The sequence below is a fragment of the Strix uralensis genome, chromosome 2, assembly GCF_047716275.1.
Source record: "Strix uralensis isolate ZFMK-TIS-50842 chromosome 2, bStrUra1, whole genome shotgun sequence".
NCBI lineage: Eukaryota > Metazoa > Chordata > Aves > Strigiformes > Strigidae > Strix > Strix uralensis.
In genome coordinates, this window is record NC_133973.1 from 51,554,226 (window position 1) to 51,581,011 (window position 26,786).

Here is a 26,786-nt window from a genome sequence, read left to right on the forward strand (position 1 = left end):
CTTTCTGTTTCTTTTCTGTTCCAACACCCATTCCAAAATAGAGACACTGTATTTTTAAAGGTGAACTTAATCTTCAGAATAAAGCTTGGGACGATTTTTGCCGTACTTTTACATGGAGATTCACTCAAGTGTGATTCTTTTCTTTGGCCCAGTGAACCCGGATGAGACAACTGCTCCCTACAGCAGATGAGCAGACAGGAGGGAAATTAAATTCTGCACCATCATTTCCTTTTTATGACTCCAGTGACCAGACAGAGAAGGAAAATAAGGGGCTGAGAACTCTGCTCTTTTTCAATTGCCGCTTACCCAAAAGCCAGTGGCTTTACACCAACTGGTTTATGTCATTAACTCCTATGACTCATATTGCAGTACAGTTGTCTGAAAAAGCATTGACCTTGAAAAGCGACTGCTTCAAAACACATGCTCATTATGTGAAGAGAGTGAACATATATAGCATTATAGCAGGAAGCTTCAACACCAGGATTCTGAACTGGGTAAAAATAGAGCAGAACATTTTGATCTATGAGATGAAACACTGGGATATTTTAGGCGTCCCAAAAAATGATTTTCAGACAATGGACAGTACCAGAAGAAATTAAGATTATCAGAAAAAATCTGTATGGCATAGTCACTTAACATGAAACTCTTACAATAAATAACTGCAAGTATCTTGGTATTTTGCATGAAGTTTCAGCTCTTGAAAGCAAACAGTTACACCAGAATCTGTTATGCAGGTCTCTCTTACTAGCAAGTAAGACTAGCCCTAGAGAAGAGCCCCCAAACAGAGAGCTCACCCTCAAGCAGAAACCAAAGGCAAAACATGCTGTTATTTGTTGTTTTATCTTTGTGTGCCTTTTGCATGCTTAGGACATACAAATGTAGATCACATCGGTTATTCTGGTCTGAGATGCTTGGAAAAGGCATAGGTATGAACAGAAATTCTGTGATTAGCATTTATTGCCCTTGGCAGGAAAGTTATCCGACTTCGTGCAGTTACAATGAGGTGTAGCAACAAACATGCATGGGGCAAGCAAGTTGATGTGCTTTAATATTAACTAAAAAGAATAAATAGGAAGCATGCTGCATTCATACTGCCATAGATAGATTTGTATTGCAGACAGCTCTTTTTGGGAGGCAATTCCTCATGCTTGTTGCAGTTATTCTTCAGCAACCCTAATCTCAGCAGTCAGCCTGGCTTGGAAATCCTCTTTAACTGCCAGTACACAGCTCCCTTTACTGAACTTTACTCGCAATTACACAAGGAAGATTTTTATCCAATGGAGGAGTTACTGAAACGTCTGAAGTTGTCTTCAGAAGACAAATGAACAAGCACCAATTCGCCAGGTTAGCTTTTGGTTTTGCTTAAAGTAAAACCCTTGGCAGTTATACAGTTACCATAAATGAAGGCAAGAACATGACAGAAACTAATGACACACCTCAAATAGATGGTTTACTTAAGGGAAGAATCTCAGTCCCACAAGCTGAAGCCCATAGTATAACTTCATGGTCTAAAAGCCTGGCATTGAAAGCTTAAAAATCAAAGATCAAATCTGAACTTTGCTTGGAGCTCCATTTTTTTTTTTTTTTTCACGTGGAAAGGAGGATTAATTAACTGGAATAAACCCCAGATCTGCTCTCTTACATACAGAATACCACCCAGAAGCCACTAAAGCTACTAGATCACCTAAGGTTATGTCATCACTAAAAAAAGTATACATATAAATGTATATACACACACATACCTTTTACACTCCCCCGCCCCTGCCCCCCCCCGCCTCCTGCCCTGGTCTGGTTCAACAATTAGTAACCAGAAAAATTTGGAAGTGGTTGGTTTTGTAAACTTACAAAGTGTATACTTCCTTAGGCTTATTTTTTGGACAGAATATTGATGACTACAAATTCTGGAAAGCTTCCTTGCAAATAATATTAGACTGCATCATCTAATTTTTAATACAAAACAAAAAACTAATGACAGGGGAAGGGTCACAGAAGAGGTACTGATTACTAGAAAGCACTGGTAGGAAGGCTCAGATGTTGCCAAATAGATGAATAAAAGCAAACATACTGGATGACAATGCATGTGCGAAAGTCTTGTGGGAAAGCTATAAGGAGGGTGAACATCTTCAAGTTATGCAGAGCAGATTCCTAAAGCCTAAACCAGTGTAACACACACAGGTGATTTTTAAGCTTGCAAGTTACAAATTTGAAATTTCCTGTTATTTTTTACAAATTCAAGAATTCTGCAAATGACCTGGGAAGTACTTACAATACAGCAACAGTTGTACTGCAGACACAGCTGAACAAGCTTTAAACTAGCTTGCTCAGATACTGGCAACCTTTTCATTTCAGGAACATTAAGTGTGACTACATTGTTACACTAATACTAAAACAGAGATATTATAGCCAGACATGTCATGTCTGTATCATTTTCGAGTCTTGAAAAGTATTGACAGATAGATAATTGTAAGCCTTTGACACTCCTAAGAGTAGGATGTTCTATTTTTATTCATTTCTTGAATGACAGGGAGAGTTAGTTTGTGTTTATACGTATAATATGCATATAAAAATAATAATATTATAGATATTTCTACTTTTTATTATTTTTGCAGGAAGGTACAACATATGCTAGAGAAGGTATGACAAGCTGTTTGTCATAGAATGAATACATTTATGTGGACATAAAAGGTCTAAAACAATAAAGCTTTCCAGAAGTCCCCAAATATCTTGTAAGCAATCAATGCAAACACTTCCAGTGTTGAGAGAATGTACTGCATGTTGGACTTTATTCCAAAGATGTATTTAGAACTATAACAACGGTAAAGATAACTCAGGCCAACATTTTAGCACACTGGCAGAACAAGGTTAAACATCTTGCCTATACCTATTGATTTTGCTCAGCTCAAGACAAAGCCCATGCAAGTGAAAGAGAATAAAACATTTACTCCTGTATCAAGAAGGAAAAGTTCAAGGTCATTTACAGGAAAGTAAACTCTGGCAAAGAAAAGATTTTTCTAGAAGGATGAAAAATTTGCCTTTTCAAATCAAGTTGTCTAAAGTTCAGAAATGATCTAGCAATTTAAGAGTAAAACCTGATGACAAAAGTCGAGTTTATAACATCTTTATTTTAAAGAGGCAGGACAGTGGGGACAGAGTGAAGAAATGCACACAAAGACAAGGGAACATCTGTGACAATTCAGTCTAGCAAACATTCACAAAATCTTTCACAGAAGAAAGGCAACACAGAGCAATAGTATGAGAGAAGCAATATTTTACAGTAGTGGCAAGTCCAGGTGGAATACATGTCACTCATAATTTGAGATGAATTGTTACTTGTGTCAGTCAAACATCAAATATTTACTTCATCATAAAATTGATGTAAGCAGAATCACATTCCATTAGAGCTTTCAAGATTTTCATAAGCATTTACACAACTTCTATACAGAAAATCAAGTAGAGGAACATAGACTCTACATCACTCAGGAATCTGATTAAGCTGCATTTATGGCACAGAACAATTTTGCAACAACATTAGACCATTGCCAGGACAACTTGCACAGAGTTAACATGTAGAGCTGGGCAGGAAACATTTCAGGAAAACAGGGAGTAGGAAAAGCAAAGAGAAAGAGAAACGCATGCCAAAATAGCAGTAACTTGGTGTTGCTGGCACTGCCATTCCTCCCATTTCGTAAGAAGAAATGCTTATTCTTCTGTGGGTTCTTCTCTCAAAGGAGCTGTTCCACTTTGTGAAAATATCTAAGTACATTAATTGGAGCAAGAACTTAAATCTAACTGTCTCAAAGTTAATGAAGGGCCTTACTCACTAGGCCATATTCAGCATCTCTGTGGTCCTTTCACTATTTCAACAAGATGAAACAGCTTCAAGAGAATATATTGAGGGAAACAGAGAACATGCTCCAGAACAACTTCTACCTTCTGGTTCAGGGCGTTCACTTGTTAGATCCTAGATCTTGGTTCAAGCCTCTGGTTTAAATAACAAAGAACAAAGGCCCTGCACTTGAGTTTCTCACATTCCAAAAAATACTACTGACCCCAGAATATTTGTTATTTTGAGTGTATCTCTGGTTTTGACTGGCAATTCCATCCTGGAGCTGAAGAATCTTCCCAATAAAAGGTTAGTAGATATCAGTCTGTTCCTTTGAAAAGTTTTGGTTTCGATAATTTGGCATTGTAAGCAAAAAAAATACTTAGTCAAAAAATTCCCAACCAGCTCTAATAACATATGCTATTATTTCAGATCAGAGTTAAAATAACATTACATGTTTCTTTGCAGTGACCACGTAATAAAAGGTAATATATTGCTGAATGATATATAAAGCAAAACAAGATTTCAGTTGGTTTATGTTATATGCAAGATAGAAAGATTCATATATGAAGGACAACAAAATATGTAAAAGGGTTCAACAGCACGAATAAATACCTTCTTTAGCCACATAAGTCACACCTTAAGTACCACCTTTTTACATAAATGACCGGATTCCTCAGCTAACTTCCACAAAATGGCTGTAGGTGGAGCTACTGAAGGACAGGAAGCAGACTCTAGTGAATCAGAGCAGGTGACAAGGGTTCTGGAGTGAACATCTTCTATTACTGACATGGGTATATAACCTGAAGACAAGCTGAAATACCAGTTGTTTCCCTTCCCCACTCCCCCCTACCCCCTTTCTTTTTTAAGCAGGTAATTCACAGGTTGTTCACGTGAAAACACATTAAGTCAACAAAACACTGAAACAGTTCTTAAGATAGTGTGATTTTATCGCACTTTCAGAGAGCAGTGTTTCAGATAGTGGTGCGAAGCACAGTTGAACCATGCGAATGCATGCAGTCCATTTCTCCTACCAATCCTCTGAAGCTCCATTTGCTTATTTTTATTCAAGTGTGCTTTATTGTGATTGAACAAAGTAGAATAAGACTATTTTAGAACTGAACAGCTCCCAGAGCAACAAAATGAAGATATTTCTCTTTGCAAAGCTATGCATATGCTGGCATTCTATTAGCATAATTATAGTTAATTGTTCTATGATATATTATGGAGACATGTGATGCTTTTAATATTTAAAAACCAACATACACCATTAAGATGTTGCTCAGTCCATTTTTCCCATAGAACGTACTCATTTCCTTCTGTGGTGCGTAAGCAAAAAGAGCAGCAGTCCCCATTGTAGGGTGAATATTATATTCTTCATTATACAGTCCTATTTTATATATGGAAACATGCATTTTGATATTTTTTTCCATTTGTCTGACAATTCATGCTTCTGGAATCCACAGATGAAGCTACGGCATTGCTATCCATACTATATGCACACAAGCACTTTGTATTATCTTTAACTGAAGATTAATAGTGGAAAAAATCAGGAAGACTGGACAAAAGTATGTAATCTTTAATGCATTCAGTGTGATGGTGTACTGAATTATTTCTTGTTGCCCAAAAGGGGACAGAAAACATGCCATGCTATGTCAGTATAGTCAGAGGAAACAACTAAGCACATATAGACAGTTGCAAATTTTGAGAAAAATGTGGGGTTTTTTCCCTCCTGTTAAAAATCCCTTTTTTTTCCTGCCATTCTCTACACATCTGTGTAAATAACAACTCACCAGGTATCAAAGGTGGTTTGTCTCTTTGAGTGGTTTGCCACCGTGCTGCTGTCTGCTGGTAACACAGATGCTCTGTTTGACACATTGTTTTCTATGTACGTACTCTCTGGACGAGGAGATGGAACTGAACAGAGAAAGAGCAAACAATGGATACTGAGCTCTGCCAAAAATCCCATCTTTCAGTTGTCTGCTTCCTCTCTACCTCTTTTACAGAAACAAGAGTGAAGACGCAGTTGTACTTTATGCATGACTGAAAAAAAGCATATTTTTACAGTTCGGAAAGCTGTTGTTTTGTGATACTTGCAAGGTAATATTAGTTGTGAAATGAGACCATTGTGAGACCATCATCAGAACTTAGCTAAGTTGTTATTAGATTTGAGAATATTTCTATCTGTAGGGAGCCACAAGTGAAATCAATATTTAAAAACAGGAAATAGAATAAAAGGTTGGAATACTGTTATTAAAGACACAAAATACTACAGTTTATACTTTGTCTTCACTTAGACCTTAAAAAAGGTAGTACCCACCCTGAAGAAAATTACTTTGGATTTTAATATAATTAAGACATTACTCACTAAAAATGAAACTATCAAAATCAGATATTATATTTTTTTCTAACAGACATACTGTGGGTTTCAAAATAGGTTATACGTACCTAGAACATACATGTATTAGAATTATGAATATCACCAGAAATACCTGCACTGGATTAAAAATTGATCAGAGACTAGCTGCAGCATTACTGCAGCATCACACTATACTATCTACCAAAACTGAATTTCTTAAGTTTTTGTTCAAGATGTAGTACAAAAGTACATCCCAATAACCTTTTTATTAAGCCATTACTTAAAGAACTGCATAAATATGAATTTACTTTTTTCATAGTAGTTTTTTCTTTCAATAGTTTATGCGTATACTTTTATCAATGTTTTATTTAAATATAGTATAATTTTTCCAAAGCAACAATTAAGTCTGAACTAAAATATATTTGTTTCATAGATACAGCTAAAAAGGAAGAAACCTCTAGTTTATAATAAGGAATTGAATAAACCCCAGACCTACAGTTTCCTTAGCACACGTCTTATGGAAAGTCACTCTTCCTTGAACTTCTGTTTTACTATGTATAAAAAAAGAAGGATAATCCATGTCCAATTTTAGGAGTGTTTTAAGGATTAATAAAAGCAATTCAGGATTGAGGATTCTTGAGGATTCTCTGTTGCATGTGCTACAAAACCTTACACTCAAAAGCACTGCTCAAAACAGTACAAACTTTAATACTGCTCACAGGTTTTAATACTGCAATGGGACACTTGCAAGGATTGGCAGATTTTAACATGTCTAAATCAGGTTATCAGCCAACTGATCAACCTGAAGAGGATCAGAGGGAGGTTTGTGACTCTGCTTAAGGTTATTAGGTGACTCATAATCAAATTTTAGCTGACTGGGACTTCTTAAGGTTCAGGGGAGCCCCACAAGCCTCCTAACACTTGCAGAACAGTAATTAGCTTCTCATCATCCTTGTATTTTTCAAAAGGATTACCCAGGTTTAGATGTGAGGCAGCTGCTCAAAAATCACCATCTTTTGTGTACCATAATGGAACAATACCTATTTGTGTGTATATATATACACACACGCACATATATATACATACATATATATACACATGCACAGTCCTGTTCTATTATTTATGCTGAACTGGGATTATATAAGTGTGCTTTTGCTTGTAGGACACCCTGATCTTTAGTAAGTCTGAACAAAAGAAATGAACATAGGTTTCGAGCAATGAAAAATTAGCATTACAGTTCCATGCTCCACAGTATCTGAAATAGATCAGTAAGTATGTCAATACGTTACAAGTACAAAGGTGTTTAGATATAGTGTTAATAAGAATTTAAAATACAAATTAAAAACATTAATGAACTGCTTATTCTGGCAATACTAACTGCCCCTGATAAATTATCTTCTGCTTTACAAGGTACTGCACTGGATATACTTTTCAATCAAAGTGAGTTATCATTTGCAAATAAATAATATGACACTAACACTGTTACTGCATACAACCTAGCACGTCAACCCAGTCTCTGAAAGTGGGGCAACAATTCTTTTTCCAATACACCTTTTTAGTTGTTCATGTTAGTTCTCTGTATCCATTTCTACTACTTATATTCCATGTTAAAATTCTTGTTTAATTTTGAAAGATCCACCATAAAATTACCTCTGTAAAAGCTGCCAACTCTTCTCGGAACAGGGTCATTATACAGAATTCTATTTTCCTTAGTAGATGCTCCATCTTCTGTGTGTGGATCATGATATGCTCCACCCTAAACAAAGGAACAATCAATTATTTAAAATGAAACGTTTGCAGTTTTAAACCAACATACATAAGCAAGAAACCCTGAACTTAACCCCACACAATTTTCCTTTCATGTTATTAATAACTGCCAATATCAAATCACAGACTATGTAATCAATAATTATTTGGTTTTGCTGCTTGCTTGCTTTTTCCAAAATTGCAAAAATAGCATTAACAAAATTTTGCCTCTTAGTTTTAATTTTATAGACTTGAGCATGATTCAGACTGTCAGATTTTTGCTGTGAATGAAATGCAGTTGTAACACCTCTGGAGGAATCTTTTACTGGAGGCGTTGTTAAATTAATTTCTGATGGAATCTGGTCACTCTGCTACTGGCAAATTTTAAAAAGCAAACAGGAGATGCATATAATTGGTGATAATTGCAACACCAAAGCCCTATTTCTTATCAGCTGTTATACAGTAGTACCTAGAGGTACCAACAGTAACAAAATGTACCGTATGCAAAATAAGACGTAGTCCCTGAACTAAGAAATCTATAAGCTAAATAGTTAAGTCAGACAGGATAGCAAAAAGAATATAATTCACTCTGTTTTCCTGAATACAGTTCTTCCTGGAAGTACTTCAAGCAAAAGCTTAAGCAAGCCCTTAGAAACATCCATATGCATGTAATTTGTCACCAAATATGACCTAACCCCACTCTTAAAGGAACCAGATGCTGCAACTTTTCCCACAGTATGGACTGACTGGAAAAATTCAATGCTCTCTACAAGACCCCACAGGAAACTGTACTGAAACCCCTATATGAATTTAAATCTAGGATGTCCAAGAATGACAAAGGTTAAAAAACCAAAATCACAAAAAACCCAACCAGAATTAAAAACTGGGATTTCAATTCACTATATGAGTGATTTGCAAAATCTATTTTGCTTTTTATTAATGAAGATCTGGCCTTTTATTAATGAAGATCTTGTCACAGATAAAACAACCCTTGAAACTGTACCAAGACAAGAAGTGCAGCTAAAACAATGCTTTAAATCACAGTTTGATTCTTCTAAAATTTACAAGAGGCTGAAGCATTTGATTAAATTACTACTTGTGTAAGATACCTTTTCTTTGCCAGCAGTTAAGTTACAAATATGAGACAGTAATAGCAACCTGTACTTGATTTTCTTCTGCTTGCCTCCATTGGTGTACATTTAATTTAAAATTAAAAAGAACCCTTAAACCAAAAGTGTTGTACTAAGACTTCAAAAGCCCCAAAACTAATACTGAATGCAAATATTTTTTTTTTAAAGTAAGATTTAAATAATGCTTTTCTTTAAAATACCTGGTAGAGCTAAAGAGAAAATCAATGAGAAACTAGGAACATGGAAGTGAGGAAACATCACAAAATATGAGCAGAGAGAGGGAACCAGTCGAACTGATTGGGAAAAAAAAGTAACAGGAAAATAATAAAGAATCTTTGAGCACACTTAGGTTACTCCTGATCTTTTAATTCAGTAATCCTGAAGGAAGTGAAATTTTCTGATTTCTAATGCAGAAAGTAGAAGAAAAAAGAAAAAAAAGGGATAGGAAGGAGCCAAAGAATGATTTCTTTGTGAAAATGCCTTTACCAGGAGTAAGAAGATTAACAATTTAATGCTGATTTGCTATTGAAAGTAGTATAAACAAACAAAAACAGCTTTGTGAATTTACTTCACTTGCCATCTATTTCAGAAGAGTATTTTTCCTTTCAGATTTCTCATGGTTGAAATACAGATTTAAAAGCATAAATTGAAGGCTTAGGTTTAAAAACACTGACCATAAGAAAGAAAGGCAAGTTCTTTACAAATGATTAGGCATTCCAAAGCGAATGAAAATGAACAAAACCATACGTGTTAAAATATACATCAATTTTTCTAATTAAAATAAAAATTTGTCAACCAATTGTCAAAAGACAAAGAATGATCTGATGAAAACAATCTGCCTCTACATAATATGAAACAAAAATTTAAATTATTTGTCAAATTAATATCTGCTACACAATGCAGAAAAAGATCCTAATGAGCTGAAAAATACAAGGTAGCATGAGCTGTTATTATCAAAACCTCAAATGTTGGTGTTATTGCCCTTCTACAGTAACAACCTGAAGAATAGGTAACATTTAACTTGACTGAAATAAGAGAGAGAAAAATGACTACACAAAGAAAAAAACACCACGGTTTTGAAATGGAGCTGCTGTAATCCCTTCTAAGTAGATTTTTTAAAAAATTATTATTACATTGTATTTCTCCTATTTTGATGAGATCTTTTCTCATGTGTGAATACACATAACCCTGAATGGAGTAAATGTGGTAAGTATGAAAAAAACATGCCTTTTTTTCTCTACTGGATTGAAGAGTCAACCACTACCTAAAAACTCTTTTTTATGGTACTTATAGACCACTGTCAAATCAGCTACACATATTTCTTACATATACTAAGTAGGCAGAGTTTTTTAGACTCTCACAGTACAGCATAATTCTTAGACCTTAATATTTGCAGCTCTTTGACTTCCTTCAATTTGTCAACAAATCTGAACTAGATGTTCTCTCCTTAGAAGTCACTTTATCACAGCTGTACGTATAGAGAAGCAAACACTCATTTTTGTATGTCTTTCTGCACCATTTTCCTCCAGTGTGGATCAATGGTATAGCAGTTTAAAGATTTGGGAACAAATGCAGTCATCTTTATTTACGCATCTGATGTGTAAAACATCAGATAATTCAGAACTGTTGAGTAAGGAATGTAAATCAACACCAAACTAGCCCTTCCTCTACTCATTAAATAATGTTCACAGTAAAACACAACAAGATATCTAGTGACAGTAATCACTGTAAGGAGTCAATTTACCAGTGGGTTCTCCAACATAAAATCTCTAGACTACGCCAGTTATTTATCATAGTAATCAAGAGAAATATTGCAAATTTTGATATTCTTATAGTAAATTACAGCATTTCAGCAACAATGTCCTGCTAGCTCACAATTCAAAAATTAACATTAGCAGCCGTAACAGAAATACATACAAGAAAAGCTAAATAAAAGCACAAATGAGAAGGTTAATTAAGCAAAACAATATGATAAAAATGGCATCAGCAAATGTAACCAAAGACCAGGAACCACTAATGAAATTTTAACTTCAGAGACAAGTTTTTCTGTTCTCACATTCCAGCACTTTAAGAGAATGGTAGTCACAGTCCATTTTTTAAAATAGCCTCTCATTTTGCACTTGAAATATATAGCCCTTCTGAAAAAAAACCCAACATCCCTTGCCTTATAACAAGACAAATAAATAATGACTGTAAACAAACAGAACAGAGAAAGCAGGACACTGTCCCCACATGGAGTAAAGAAAGGAAGGTAAGCCCTCCATAACAGGCAATATTTTGAACTAACCCTATTAGTATCTTCTGTACAGTCTTCTCGTGATGAGCCAACAGATCTTGTGAGTGACTTATGCTGCACCTGTGGAGATAACAGTTGCAGGCTGTTTGCTCTGGCTGCCATCCCTTGCCCTATGCTTAAGCCACCCTCTGAGCCCTTTGACCTCACTCTGTCCCGGCTCACATACATAGAGTGTCTATGAGGGCGCTGCTGTGAAGAAAAAGGACTGGTATAACCTAGACCATAGGAAAAAGATTCATGTGGAGCAGATAGAGAGTGGGAATGGCTTCCATCCATGTGATCTGGCAGTTTTAACTCCTCCATTGTTTTGGAGTGTCTTGTTGATGGTCTTCGAGTGTCCAGAGTACCGTCGCTGCGGTTATTCCTCCCGGATGGACTCAGCAAAGTTCTGTTATCACTGTGTCGAGGAGCAGTTGGACTGGTAGGAGAGTTCAAGTCCATACAGCTGGATGGAAAATACCTACTGCTGTTTGGTTCTGCAGCTTGGGCCCTGGCCTCAGAAAGGTTGCCCACAGATTTCGAGTCTGTCAGAACCCCATGGCTCTTTGACTTTGTCCGATATGAAGGACTTTTTGAAGACTGGGGGATAGTATCGATATAGCTGTGGCGACTGTGCTTATCGCCAGGTTGCAGTGTCCCAGTTTTGCTTTGAGAAGTTTCCATAAATGAGTGCCGGTTCTGCTGAGATCTGGTGTTAGACTTCAGGTACTTTGTGCCTGAACCATCAGAACTTTTTGGGTCCACGTTAAAATCAAATTCTGTTTTTGCCTTTGTTTCCTTTGGGCTGAGAAGATGTGGCATGTTATTATTGGCTAGATCCTTGTTGCCAGATCCAGGTGTGTTGCTTGATTTTTTTGCATGCATTGGACTGTGTGCAGCTCCAGGAAGGTTTCCATTCAAAAAGCTTTCATTTGCTGGAAGACCCTCTTCTCTTGGCCCGCCAACCCCTAGTGTCTGTATATCCTTGCTGTTTGATCTGTGGTGTGACTGCAAAGCAGAACTTTTGCTGGCTTGATTTCTACATTAAAATGCATAAAGAAGCATTAATATACCAGATTACATAGTCATGTATTAATAACTTTAACAAAAGTACACTCATTTCAGAAAGGAGGTGCCATTTAAAACCACAAAATTTAACTGCAGTAAGGTCAAATACTGCCAACATCAGAAGTTCCACTAAAATAACAGATTTGAAGGTGTTAGTGCATTGTTGTTTCTTTCTGGTTATATCCTGATGGACAAACTCAGCTTTGGTTAACAGATTTTGCTGACTAAAAAAAAAGGAAGATATAAAATCCAATCATAGAAATTCCAACATATATTTACACATTTATGCATGTGTGTGATTAATATATGTGCACATCAATAATGTAAGCACTACATTAAGAAAATTAGCTATATATCTGTTGAAAAAAATCTTAAATACACCTGGCATATCAAAGTGAAGGTAGAACAATAAAGTATGTCAGTACCATCAAAAAAACCTGATACAATCAATGCTCCAGGCCATCTAATGTATGTCTGATTTGGAGGGGGAAGGGAGAGGAGAGGAGGGGGAAAAGAGGTTATGGTGCTGATAAAGACATCCATATGGAGTGAGCCTGAGCTCAGTGCAGCACAGCAAGCCCTGTAACACCAAACCCAAACCCAGGTCTACAACAGGAACCCTAACTTTTGTGCAACTTGGCACTATCCCAGTTCTTGGCACACTAACTCATTCTCAAAGCTGCACCCAAAACGCTCTGCAACCAGACTGACTTGGTGCAGAGCTACCTGTTAACGTCCTTAACCTCCACTCTACTTTCTAGCTCTCTGGTGTTGGGAATACAGGACTGTGATATGAGCTGGTTCTGCAAACACTCTGCCTGAATTTATTTGAGCGGGATTTTTGGCATAAAACCAGTTCTGCTTCTGGGCTTATGCTGGCATCACAAACTAGCCATGACTGAGTAGTGCTGCAGCTGTACTTGTCAGCCTTGACGGACCTAGGCAGCTATGAGCAGTTAACTTATTTTTGCATCAAATCTATGCTAATGTAACTCACTGAGGGTTAAAGTGAGAGCTCACTGTACAGGTGAGTTTGTACCTTGTTGTTCTTGCTGATAATTATGACTGGATAATACTAGCCATTTTTATACCTAGGATTTTTGTATTACCCATTTTCAGTGATCTAATTATGTACCCTATTACAGTTTCTAGAAATTTAGCAATTTTAATGCCAGTTTAAAGTATTTTTTAGTTTAAAATATTATTTAGTTAAAAGGTAGAAAAAGGTACCTAGTAATTTTAAATCAAGCGGCTAGGCAAGCCTTTTTGACAAGAAGCTTCCCATGGATCTAGGTTTTCCTTTCTGATGCCACACCTCTAATGGTAAAACTTCTATCCTAAATACCTATAAGGGCAGCTAAAACTTTTTGGTGTCTATCTCCAAAAAAGTATAGATTGTAAATGTCATCATCCCAAATCTTAAAATGGGGAGTAATTTTTTGAATCTCACAGGAGAGCTAAAGAAAAACATGGCTAGGATTAAAAGCCACTATCATTCTGCACACTTCAGAGGGTGACCTTTAGGAAAGCTTTTGTCAGACGAGTACCATGAGGCTTTTTGTGGTGAAGTATTTTATCCACCAGTAAACCTGGTTTGTTGATGTATTAAAATCAAGTGGCTTCTCTCAAGCTATGTTGGTCCAACAAGGGAGTCACTGAGCAAATACATCCTGCTTTAAGTTCAAGTAGACTAGACTTGATTCATAACTGCAACTGCAGACAAAATTCTGTTCATCCCCACTTTGGAGCATGATCAATGCACATGATTTTCAGGATGTTTAGCTGCTAAAAATCTATGTGAATTTTGAACTTTCAAATATCAAAACCTTGGACAGATTTGCACATATACAGTAATGATAGCATTCCAAAGAAAAGAGCATTCCTTTGGAATCTGAGGTGTCCTCAAAGCCACAAAATTCCTACTGTTGTTCAAGAAAAAGGCTAACTTTTTTTAAGACAGGTAAGCCAACTTACTTTTTCTTTATCATAACACAGAAACAGTTTGAACATTGTATTTGGCTTTTTTCAAGAAGCATTCAGCCTGATGCAGAAAGTTATCAAAAATTTTGGTTTGAATAGTTATAATACAGTAAAACTATGTCTACTTCCTTTATGCAGTGAGGCAACATGGAACAGTATATACGTCTCAATGTGCCTAAATTGTCAAACAACAACTTCTCTTTTCTTGTAGATGACGTTGTATGTAAGCATGATAGCAACACTCATTGGCAGAGCAGATGTCAGTGATGATGATGATGACATGACTACGTTTACCTGTTAGACAATGTGTTGCTGTCTACGTGGTAAGGTTTTCTCTTAGCTGACCGTGAAGGTGAGCTTCCACAGCGATCCAAGAGTCTTTGGGTTTGAAATGAAGGATGGTTCAAACATTGTTCTGTCAAATACCTATCGGCTGGATCTAACTTCAGTAAGTTCTTTGGAAAAAAAATCCAAAAGTGTAAATGTTAGTATCTGTATTTGTATCAGCAAAAAATGTAACAAAATAAAGAACATTATTGTTTTTTTTTAATGTCCAGAGTTTCTGTGATTAGATATAACTGCTAGAATTATTTCATGTTCCATTAAACTACGTATGATACAAAATAAACACTTACAAAACCTATGTTCTACTTAAGATGGAAGGCCTCAGCCTTGCTTGTTATGAAACATATGTGCTGTATGTATATAATTAATATATATACACACATATATAATTATATGTGTGCTTAAAATGTTTAAAATATCTGAAATTTTAAAAATGTGTTTTATGTATATACCTATACATGTTTAAAATATATGTATTTTAAACACATTTTTCAGGATATACCTTACAAGATGTTGTTTAGAACTAAAAATATTAAATTTAACAGTAATAAAATGCTACAACGAAACAAGCTTTACAAACAGAACCAGCATATGGGTACGTTGTTATACAAACAAAAACAGTCTCTTAAAGTGAGTATTTTTAAAAATATACAACTATAAGAGTTCTGGTTTTTACTTCTAGGGTTCAAGTCCACCCATATTTTTAAAGAATCATCTAAACTGTTTACAACGCACTCAAAGTAACATTTGCCTTATAATTCTGTTAGATCTGGTGTGACTCTAAACACTTTCTGACATGTAGAAAATATTTAATCACAAAATTGAAAACCAGTAGGTTGGGTATTTTGATAAGCTTGAAAGGTTTCTTGCAGGAACAGGGCAATACAAGAATATCTTGGAATATGTGAACATGCATGGCTGCCAGCCAGGATAGAAGTTTGAATAGTTATAAAGTTAAAAGAATAGCTATTTTTTAAGGGTTACATCGGTTGAATAGAGAACAATTCTATGCATATATATGTATGTGTATACACACACACAATGCATATCTGTACATGCATTAACATAGTATTCAGCCACTTGATCATAAACTGGCTTTTCCCTTCACAGGATCCCTTCACTTCAAAATGGAAAATGCTTGGGAAACAAAGCAAGTGGCAAACTGCATTCCTATGTAGTTTGGTGATACAGTATCTTCCTTTCTCAAGTGACAAACTATGTACTGAATGACTTAACTTTTTCTTTTCCCCTTTTTTCTGGTGCTCATCACTACAGTGGCTCAAATAGTCAAACAACACAAGAAGCCCACACGTGATTTCCACCATTCCTCCTTAGAAAAGAGTATGTCCAAAGGCTTCCCTCAAATGCCTGTACACTAACTTGCAGAGCCTGGACCACAAGCAAGGAGAACTGGAAGTCCATAGGGAATCACAAGGCTGTGAACCTGCCTGGAATCACAGAGAAGTAGTGGGACAGGGCTCATGGCTGAGGCATGGTCACTGATGGGTACAGCTGGCTTCAGAAGGAAGGAGGGAGTAGGAGAAGAGTGGCACTCCATATAATTTGAGTTCCTGGATGGTATCAAATGTCAGCATGAAACAGAAGGTGTATTCACTGACAGTCTCTGGGTCAGGATTAGAAGGGAAAGCAACATTTGTGATGTTATGGTGGGAGTTTGCTACAAACCATGCATTCAAGAGCATGAAGAAGATGAAGAGGACAACTATACAACAACAAGCAGAAGTCTCCTGATCACACGGCAGACTTCAACTATCCAGACATCCAGCCTGTATAGATGATCCAGGAGATTTCTCGACTATGTTAGTGGCAATTTTGTAGTGCAGTTGCTGGAGAGCCAAATCAGCCAAGGGTATGACTTCTCTCTACTTGACCTGCTGCTCACCAACAGTAAAGTACTGGTGACGAATCTGATCAGAGAAGACAGTCTAAGCTGTAGCGCCCGTGAGATGATTACAGTTAGGATTCAAAGGGTGGGAAGATAAGCATCAGGAATAGGACCCAGGACTTCAGAGACCCAGAACTTCAGCTTCTATAGGGAATAACTGGACAGAATGTCTTGAAAAACTGCCATCAGAGGAAAGGTGTCCAGGTGAGACACTTGATTTTTAAAGAAAATTTCTTGAGAGTTCAGGAAAAAAGCATCTTATTGTACAGAAGACCACAAAATTTTGCATAAGAGGGAGTTTCTTAATGGACAAAAATGCAAAACGTGAGTGTGTAAGAAGTAAAGGCAAGGACAGGATACAAAGAAGGACCATAAAAGCACTGTGGTAGCACAAAGGATAGGCCACTTCGGAAGATCAAAGTCCAGCTGGACCTAAGGCAAGTGAAGAACATCAAGGGTAAAAAGAAGGGGTTCTCAAGTATTCTACAAGTAAATGGAAGCTCAGAGAAAATGCATGTCTGCTGCTGAATGTGGGAGACAACTGAATGACAGATGACATGAAAAAGACCGTAACATTCAATGTCTTCTTTGCCCAAGTCATCACATGCAAAACCAGCTCCCAACTCCCAAATGCAAGCTTGCAAAACAGCATGATTTGTGAAGGAGAGAAGTAACAAAGCAACAGGGCCAAAAAGCTGCCTCTTCATTAATCTAGCCCAGAAACGCTCTCTAAATAGAGGTATCAATAACTCACTACTTTAGCTGGCATAAGTTGAAGTGTGGGTTATTCAGTAATCTAGTAATCAGACCTGGGGTCCCTGGGAATGCAGATAATGAGGAACACACCAAGCGTGGACATGTGCCAGACTGTCCAGTGTGGAGAAGAGAGAGGCATACAGCAAAGTATGTGCAGCATTTGTAGCATGCAATTTAACCACAAGTCTCTTCTGTTCTCTTCTTGTAGTCTTTTGCTCACTCTTTAACAATGTTTCAACTGCTGAATTAAGTAATGTAGGTCAAACACAAAATATCCCCTCTACAGAATTCCTGACCTTTCTCATCTTGTATGGAGAAATACAGGCAGAGAAGTTTAAAAGATTTAAAGTGGAATGGAATTATTTGGAAACCTGTTTCCTTAAAACTCAAGTGCTTCATTTCACAACTTTTTAAACTTTTAAATCACACTAAAAGAACCAAAAGCATTGAGATATAACATAAAAATTAGGATAAAATGAAAATAAACCCTGCCCCAGCAGGTGTAACAATGGTCTGAACAATGATCTTGAAGTTGCTGTTCTGCAATATATGCTACTACAGCTTGAACTACAGCTAACTATGATGCCAGAAAAAAGTATCTGTGAATTAGAAAAGAGAGGAGAATGTCTAATATCAAAACAAGTAATTACATGTATCGAGGTATCTAATTTTGCAGACTCCATGAAACCAAGATAAAAGTTATGCTGACTCTCGTCATAAGGCAGGGAGATTAAATGAAAGTTATTTGAACCGGTTGTGTGGTGTTGAAGAGTACAACAAATTTGGTGGGTTTATGCTGGCTACATCAATATTATTAAAAGCAAATAAACACCCAAGTATACCCCGAAGAAGATGACCTCTGGTTTCTGAGACAACTAGTGCAGATGGGCTTGGGACCACACAATTCATTTAGAGTTGATTAGCCATACCCATGCCTCATATTTGTCCCAGATTGCCTTTAATTTTTAGGTGGTACCCCTGTGATGCTAAACCTAAGTTTTGACACTGACTTTTTTTTTCAGCTTACTGTGGATGAAATAATGGGAGGGTTCTACTGCATCTTACCATGGTGATGTTTTTATAGTACAGTAAGAAGGACAATAATATGTGTTGCATACTCAGGAATACAGCACAAATTCATAGCACAATGCTTTACAATGTTTGGCCACTTTGAGGGGAGCCAGCTTCTCCTTATCCCCTGTAAGAAACTATCTGAGTACCATATCCTAGTTTGGCCATGGGTAACTAGCTAACTTGCTCCAAAACAGGACTGAAGAGTAACTTAACATACATGCTATGTAGAGGTGAGTGATAGCAAGCAGATTAAGGGCTCAGGTAAAAAAAAAAAAATAATATTGTGCATCAACTTTGTCTTTGACAACTGTGCACACCCTCATGCTTATCCAACCACAAATGAACAACAACTCAGGATGGCCTAACACTCTGTGGATTTATCTAAATTTATTGTGGGCTGAGAGCTCATACGCCAGCATTACTAAGGTAACTCGTGCATCTGAATGCACTTCAGTGTGAATGCCTATTGCTGCAAATGATGGAGATTCTTTTGTCTGGACTATGTATTGTTTATCAAATCAGTCAAATTTGAACAGACTCTCGGGCATTTGCAAAGGGTACTTTCCTGATACCCAGGAAATATCAAGCCTTGCTACAAACAATGATGATATCAAAATATCTCAAACAGAAGTTCACAAGTACTTTTCAGATGTATTATATTAGGAAACAAAGATAAGAAGTCACTTAGATCTTTCCCTACATATTACAGACAGAAAATAAAATACATTTTCCTACCTTCATAAGATCAAGCAATACACCACTTAAAATTCCCAAGTATCTTCTCTCTAAAGACTGTGGATGATTGACTGCTGGAAACTGTAAAAATAATATAGCATAAATATACTGAGAATGCAAACAAGGTATATATGAATACAATGTTCCAAAAAATAGAAGCTACACAGTGAATCAAGGCATGTAATTAATGGGAATCATATGCACTGAAAAAGTGGTTTATCATAGAATCATTCAGGTTGGAAAAGACCCTTGGGATCATCGAGTCCAACCATCAGCCCTACTCTACAAAGGTCTCCCATACACCATATCCCCCAACATCTCATCTAAACGACCCTTAAACACATCCAGGGATGGTGACTCCACCACCTCCCTGGGCAGCCTATTCCACTGTCTGAACACTCTTTACTGTGAAAATTTTTTTCCTAATGTCCAGTCTAAACCTCCCCTGTTGGAGTTTAAAGCCGTTACCCCTTGTTCTGTCACTAATCACCTGTGAGAAGAGACCAGCACCAACCTCTCTACAATGTCCTTTCAGGTAGCTGTAGAGAGTGATGAGGTCTCCCCTCAGCCTTCTCTTCCTCAAACTGAACAGTCCCAGCTCCCTCAATCTCTCCTCACAGGATTTGTTCTCCAGGCCCTTCACCAGCTTCGTTGCCCTCCTCTGCACTCGCTCCAGCACCTCGATATCTCTCTCGTATTGAGGTGCCCAAAACTGGACACAATACTCCAGGTGTGGCCTCACCAGTGCAGAGTACAGGGGGACTATCACCTCCCTACTTCTGCTGGTCACACTATTTCTAATACAAGCCAGGATGCCATTGGCTTTCTTGGCCACCTGGGCACACTGCTGGCTCATGTTCAGCTGCTTGTCAATTAGAACCCCCAGGTCCTTCTCTTCCAGACAGCTCCAGCCACACCTCCCCAAGCCTGTAGCGATGCATGGGGTTGTTGTGGCCCAAGTGCAGGACCTGGCACTTGGCCTTGTTGAAGCTCATTCCGTTAACGTTGGCCCACTGATCCAACCTATCCAAGTCCCTTTGTAGTGCCTCCCTATCTTCATGCAGATCGACACTCCCGCTTAACTTGGTGTCGTCTGCGAATTTACTGATAATGCACTCTGTGTCCTTATCAAGATCATCAATAAAGATGTTGAACAGAAATGGTCCCAACAGCCAGCCCTGAGGAACACCACTTGTGACTGGCTGCCAGCTGGATTTAGCTCCATTGACCACCACTCAGCAGACCGTTTGCTCATCCAGGCCATGGGCAGCCAGTTTTTCTATGAGAATCCTATGGGGAACTGTGTCGAATGCTTTTTGAAAATCCAGGTAGATAATATCGACAGCTTTTCCCTCGTCCAATAGTCGGGTCATCTTGTCATAGAAGGAGATCAGGTTTGTCAGGCAGGACCTGCCTTTCATAAACCCATGCGGACTAGGCCTCATCCCCTGGTTGTCCATTATATGACTTTTAATGGCACTCGAGATGACCTGCTCCATGACCTTCCCTGGCACCGAGGTCAGACTGACAGGTCTATAGTTTCCTGGATCGTCCTTTCTGCCTTTCTTGTAGATGGGTGTCACATTTGCCACCCTCCAGTCCAATGGGACCTCCCCAGTTAGCCATGATTTCAGGTAAATCATGGAAAGCGGCTTGGTGAGCACATCTGCCAACTCTTTCAGCACCCTTGGCTGTAACCCATCCGGTCCCACAGACTTGTGTGCATCCAAGTGGTGTAGCAGGTCTCTGACCACCTCCTCTTCAACTGTGCTGACCTCATTCTGCTTCCCCTCCCCATCTCCCAGCTCATGAGGCTGGGTGTCCAGGAACAGCCAGTTCCACTGCTAAAGACTGAGGCAAAGTAGGCATTGAGCACCTCAGCCTTCTCCTCATCCTTAGTTACCATGTTTCCCTCTGCATCCAATAAAGGAGGGAGATTTTCCCTAATCCTCCTTTTGCTGTTAATGAATTTATAGAAACATTTTTTATTATCCTTAACAGCTGTAGCCAATAATGTTATGAAACATTACAAAACATTATAATGAAACAAATCACTGTTAATGTATGTTATGCATCTAGTCAACCAAATAAAGTATTATTCATTAGCAGGGTAGTCAAGAAACCTCTCTCAAATGAGAAATAATCAACTTAGATTTATAAATGTGTTTGTGGCATTATGACTGACAAGAGGTGGGAGGTTTAAAATAGATTCAGAAATAACATAAGTAATGTGTATTTAAAAAAAGATTAAAAATAGCTTTGACAGAATTTGAGAGTGTAAATATAGTAACTAATCGAATAGCAAAGATTAACTCCCCATGAAGGCAGTATTTGAAACTAGCCCTGTCTAGAAAGAAGAAGAGGACAGGCAGAAGAAAGAAAAAATAAAGCACAGAATTGGGTTTTTTTTACTTGCTTTGTAAACAAGGCAAGAGTCAAATAAAATGAAGACAGAACCTTTTCTTTTTATCAAATGAAAGAAAAGTTTCTCAATATTTCATTGCTATAACATAATGTCAAGTAGAATGAGTTGAAAAGAAACAAAGATCCATTTCCAGACTGCGGCACTTGTTGAACTGATTGCAAACTAATAGATAAACGGATTTCAGTGAGGTAACTTCAAATTTAAAAACTAAACATATATGCCAGAGTTTTTAGAATTAGAAATTAAGGCTGGATTTCCAACAGAGGCATAAAAAAACCTCATGGATCCAACTTACGCTGATTTTAGAGAAAATTACACTTTTGAATACCAGAGAAGCCTCGGGAAAAAAATAAACAAAACCAAAACAACAATCAGCTAGACTACTGGCATTAATCACAGTTTATCCAAAACGACACAACTGAGATCCAGACATTTTGTTAGCAGTTCCCAGAGTTGTGGAATTTGCCCAATACTATGCAAGTGTTTCAATTGCAGCCTGGCTTGATCCCATCTACACCCTATGTATCTTCCAAGAAGTCCTCTTAAGCTAACACAGCAAAGCAAGAGCACTGACAATAGGAAGCATGCAGTGTTCTCGTCTACTGGTACATAAAAGCCATCAATGTATACCCAATGGGCTCAAGTCATACATAAAATATATCCACATAAAATACTGATTTACAGTTAAAAATCAATGAAAATACAAGAAAACAATAACATTCAAGTTAGTGATTAAGACAGACAACAGCAACAAAAAAAAATCAACAAACATGAAGCTAAACATTTTATGTGGAAGTTTGCTATAGTATAAAAATATTCGAGAACTGTATGTTTGGTCTAAAATGTCAATGAGGAGGAAGTCTTAAAGACTTTACCTTCACTTGTGCATTTTTCAGCTCTCACCTACATCTAGGGATTGTTACAGATAGGTGCATATATTTACACGTTCACTTTCCTCAGATTAAATACTAGCTTCAAACCTATTCTTTAAACAGCAACCCAGTACAAACACTCATTTCCAAAAATACATGTCATTTGGAAGGAAAATGCATTGCATGTGCACTGTACGTGCATAAGCATTAGACCACTATGAATTGCTGCCCGTTGTTTGTACTGGCATTACTTTTCATAAATTACATTATGTGAGTTTTGAAGGAAAATGAAAGTGCCTCAGTTTGAATGTGTTTATTCCTAAATAGTCTCTGTATTTTTATTTTTACTTTACTTCCTTTTGAAGTGGTTTACTAATGACTGAGAATTTTTTTAAGTCCAAGCCTGCTATGTTGATCTTAGATAGTAACTTAGGAGAACCAAGGCGTCCATGGTTCCTCCACTTTTTACATGAACCAAATGACAAAATATTACTGTCTTCATGTAGAATGACCATCATAAAGAAGATTTTACATCTGGAATGATCAGGGAAACATGAAAATGTGCCGAAGCTATGCAAAGCATGGCTGTTCACTGGAATTGTTCAGATTCTCCTTATAACTTATTTGTAGAACAGTATTGACTGCCCTACGTTACCACTCACATTTTCTATAAAGGCATGAGCCTATTGGTACTTTCTGATTTCATATTATTTCTTTGGGCCTTCAACATACCATGGATGTTTTCTTTCTCAAAAGGAGAAGATATCACTAAATACTCCCTAAACCTCAGGAGTGAGGAAAACTGTGTGTATATATAAATATATATGCATGGAGGAAATAAGCAGGAAGAAAAGACAGAAAGTTCAGAAATATGCATCTGTATACATGTGCATGTGGTGGTGGAGTGTTCGTATTAGAATTTTTTTAATCCTGTGCTACAATATTGTAGTACTCACAGTTACGGTAATACAGAAATTCACAAAGCTTAAACATATGGATAAACAATTCCACATCATGGGTTAGTTTCTATCTTGTGAATACCCAGTGCCAGATCCAGCTTGCAAATAATAATTTGCATGATCACACCAAACCTTCTATCTGCTATGCAACAGAAAATCTTCCACCATTAAGCACTATGCTACATTCAGAAAAATGTACTTTTCAGGTTGTCTTAAGCATGGAATAAATTTTTCCCATGAATTAAGTAAAGAATATCACATTCTGAACCAGTATTTTTTGTAGTATTTTTCATGTTTAAGCCATTATTCAGATTTACTTCAGTATTCAAAACCAACTCTGTATTAGAAGGCATATGTCACTGTCGTCATCATTAGTATCCTGACTTCACAGATGGGGCCAAGAAGGCAGCAACATGTCTGAGGCCAACTAATAAACCATTGATCCAGCATGAGAACAGAGACTTATAACTTTCAACTCTGTGCTAATCACATTAGGTCCATGCTGTCTTCTTGAATTACTGTATTTTAAAGCTACAAAACAAAGATACTTCATTCTCATCCTAAGACATTACAGACCATTTATTCAAATAAGATTACACTGCACAACTAGAACTGTTGTGGAATAATGTTGAAGAGGCAGTAATTTATTTTGCTTACAACTTCTAAAGCATTGCTTTCCTGATAAGGGGCTATAAATTTTTTAAAACAGAAAATCCCATCCAGCCCACTGTTCTACACAGGATCAAATACAAATAGAACCTTGCAAGAAATGCTTGTCTAATTGCTTTTTTAAACTCTTCACTGATGGAAGGTCTACAAACTTCCAACAAAAACTCCTAGGACTTAGGTATCCTTGTAGTTAAACTAATTATCCTAACACCTTAAGCCGATTATTTATTTTCTTATCATCAGCAGCTAAACCAAATTTATGGCAATTTTTAACATGTTTTAACACAACTAGGTTCTCCCTCTTTCCCTTTCTCATTCTCCAAGTTTTCTCTTCTACAGAGTAAAACTCAAATCTCCAGTCTTCAGCACAGATCAGGTCTCCTAACACCTTTGTACGTCTCTTTATAGGATTTTACACTAATCATTTTAGACCATTTATCAAGATCATAAATTCACCTTTCCAAGCAACATTCATTAATAAAAAATGACAACCAAAACTGAATTACACGGAAACACGAGTAAAATCACTGCCCAGGTATTGCTAAAGATAACAGAGCTATTACTTATATACTGGGATTTTGCCATACTGTGCATCCCAACTTGAGCAGCTTCTCCACGCTCGTGAGTCTCTCTCATTACATGGTATTGGCAAATCCCTCAAAGAAGAACAATGGCGTCAGCAGGAATAGCTTTTTTACTCACGTGGTTTACATCAACTTCCCAGGAATATAAGTCAAAAGGCAAAAAGCTCTTCTGCCATGATACCAGCATCTATGGCTCAGATTTTTCCAGCAGAGTAGCCTGAAGACAGCAGGCATGAATAGACCTATGCCACTAAACTTCACAGTGCAAACGCTGCTAAGCTGGGTATAAACACTAACTTGCATGCCAAAGAAGTCAAAGAAATGAAAGAAAATCTTTAATCAACTTTTAACAGTAAACCAAACATATTTATAAAACTCAATACTGGTGTATCAGAATTTTACTTTGAATTATGAATGTCTTAAATCTAAATATCCTATACTTACACAGAAACACATACAATAGATAATGCACAACGTAAATGAAAGAAACTTCACAGCAACAATGACAATACTGACAATACTGTGCGAGTAAATTAAAAGAAAAGAACAAAGCTTTCTCTTACCCGCAGGCCATGGAAGCGTGGGTTGCTATAGAAGAGCTTCATCTGCTCGGCTGGCAGTGGGCCTAGCACCTTCTGAATGGTAAAGAGCTGGTCAATCTCACTCTCGCCAGGAAACAAGGGCTGTCCGTCACTCAGCTCTCCCAGGATACAGCCTACAGACCACATATCCACAGCCTTTCCATAAGGGGCTCTGTAAAGTGAACGTACAATGTTTTTCACCCACTGACACTGTCTTCTTACTGAGCTGTTTCAATTTATTGGCCATATTTCCCATGGTCTGCTTCCTTACAACATAGAAAAATAAACTTTGATATTAAAGAAACTACCTCAGATACCAAGCCCTCTGTTTCTGCCCTGATTGCCTGATGTATCACTTCTTGAAAAGGCGGGAGAGGAATTCTCAAGCACCCCCAGGGATCTTGATACCTCTGTGAAAAATCTAACGTACAAAAATAAGCTTTTTGACTGTGAAGCAGTGACCGTTCCCAGTTAAACTAGCACTAACTTCCCTTCTCTCCCATGGTTAATGATTGTGCTCTATTTTTGCATTACATTTCTTTTTCCATTGTGCTTAATAGGTGGATAGGCATACTGGGTCTGGCCACCGGGAGAATAGAAATGATGAGAAATCTTTGTTTCAGCATTCGTACAGTGAAATTTTAATTTGAGAGACAACAGAATGCCCCTGAAAACTATTCCTTAAAAAACACAGGTGAGGAAGCAATGAAAACATCATAAAATAAGTCATTTCTGTTTTGGAGCAAAGCCACAGGTGGGGTTTTGGGGAGAAATTCTCATGGGTGGTCTCTGTGTGTGCAAGCAATGTTGCATGGTGGGGAGGATGGCACCTGGTATTTTAAACTGCTAATGACAAAAGAAGCTAGGTCAGCAATGAAGAGGTATAGGGAATTAATCAGGAACAAAACTTAAGTGGTGTGAGTGTTACACCCGGCGAGGGCTATACCAGCTTTTCTTGAGACTACATACAAAGGTATTTAATGGAAGAAGAGGCAATATGGATACTCTAGTCAGGTGAGGCTATGGGCTTGAGGGTGATTTGTAAGACATACACGACAAAATCGGAATGTAGAGAATGAAAGTTTGTATGAAAAGAAAAAGAGTGGTAGACTACTGCAACATTCAATCTAAAGGCACAAGCACTGAATCCTTTTGGACAGTTTCTGATTTTCACTCTAAGGTTCAGTTCCTCAGGAAGCTTGTTTAGCTGCCTACCTCAACTGTGCAACAGCTCATGTGCTACATACTTCTGGGTTTTCATTGTTCTTACTATAGACCGAAGCCAGTCCTTCTCTGTACACCCGAGTTCTTGCTTGTTGAATTTTTAGAAATTTTTTGTAAACATCCAACTTATTCCAAGAATCTCTTTTGGATGTTTAAGTTTTGAGCAGAACGACCAGAACATTCTTCTCAAGTCAAAGAAAAAGCATATAAAAAGAATAAAGACTGGAACAAAGATTGAACTGAAAACATATTTAACTGAGTCTCTTCTTTTTGAA

The 26,786-nt window shown here is 37.4% G+C and overlaps 1 protein-coding gene across 2 annotated transcripts in view; it reads right to left on the reverse strand.

The window, feature by feature from the left end:
• Positions 1 to 26,786, reverse strand: part of CDKL5 (cyclin dependent kinase like 5) — a 142,101-nt gene that overhangs the window by 16,098 nt on the left and 99,217 nt on the right. For both annotated transcript variants that reach the window (XM_074858696.1, XM_074858695.1), the window contains exons 9-14: positions 25,270 to 25,459; positions 19,198 to 19,278; positions 14,676 to 14,836; positions 11,346 to 12,372; positions 7,833 to 7,938; positions 5,617 to 5,740 (exon numbers count right to left, since the gene is read on the reverse strand). In XM_074858696.1, coding sequence (XP_074714797.1) covers positions 5,617 to 5,740; positions 7,833 to 7,938; positions 11,346 to 12,372; positions 14,676 to 14,836; positions 19,198 to 19,278; positions 25,270 to 25,459 — 1,689 coding nt within the window. The remainder of the gene's footprint in view (positions 1 to 5,616; positions 5,741 to 7,832; positions 7,939 to 11,345; positions 12,373 to 14,675; positions 14,837 to 19,197; positions 19,279 to 25,269; positions 25,460 to 26,786) is intronic.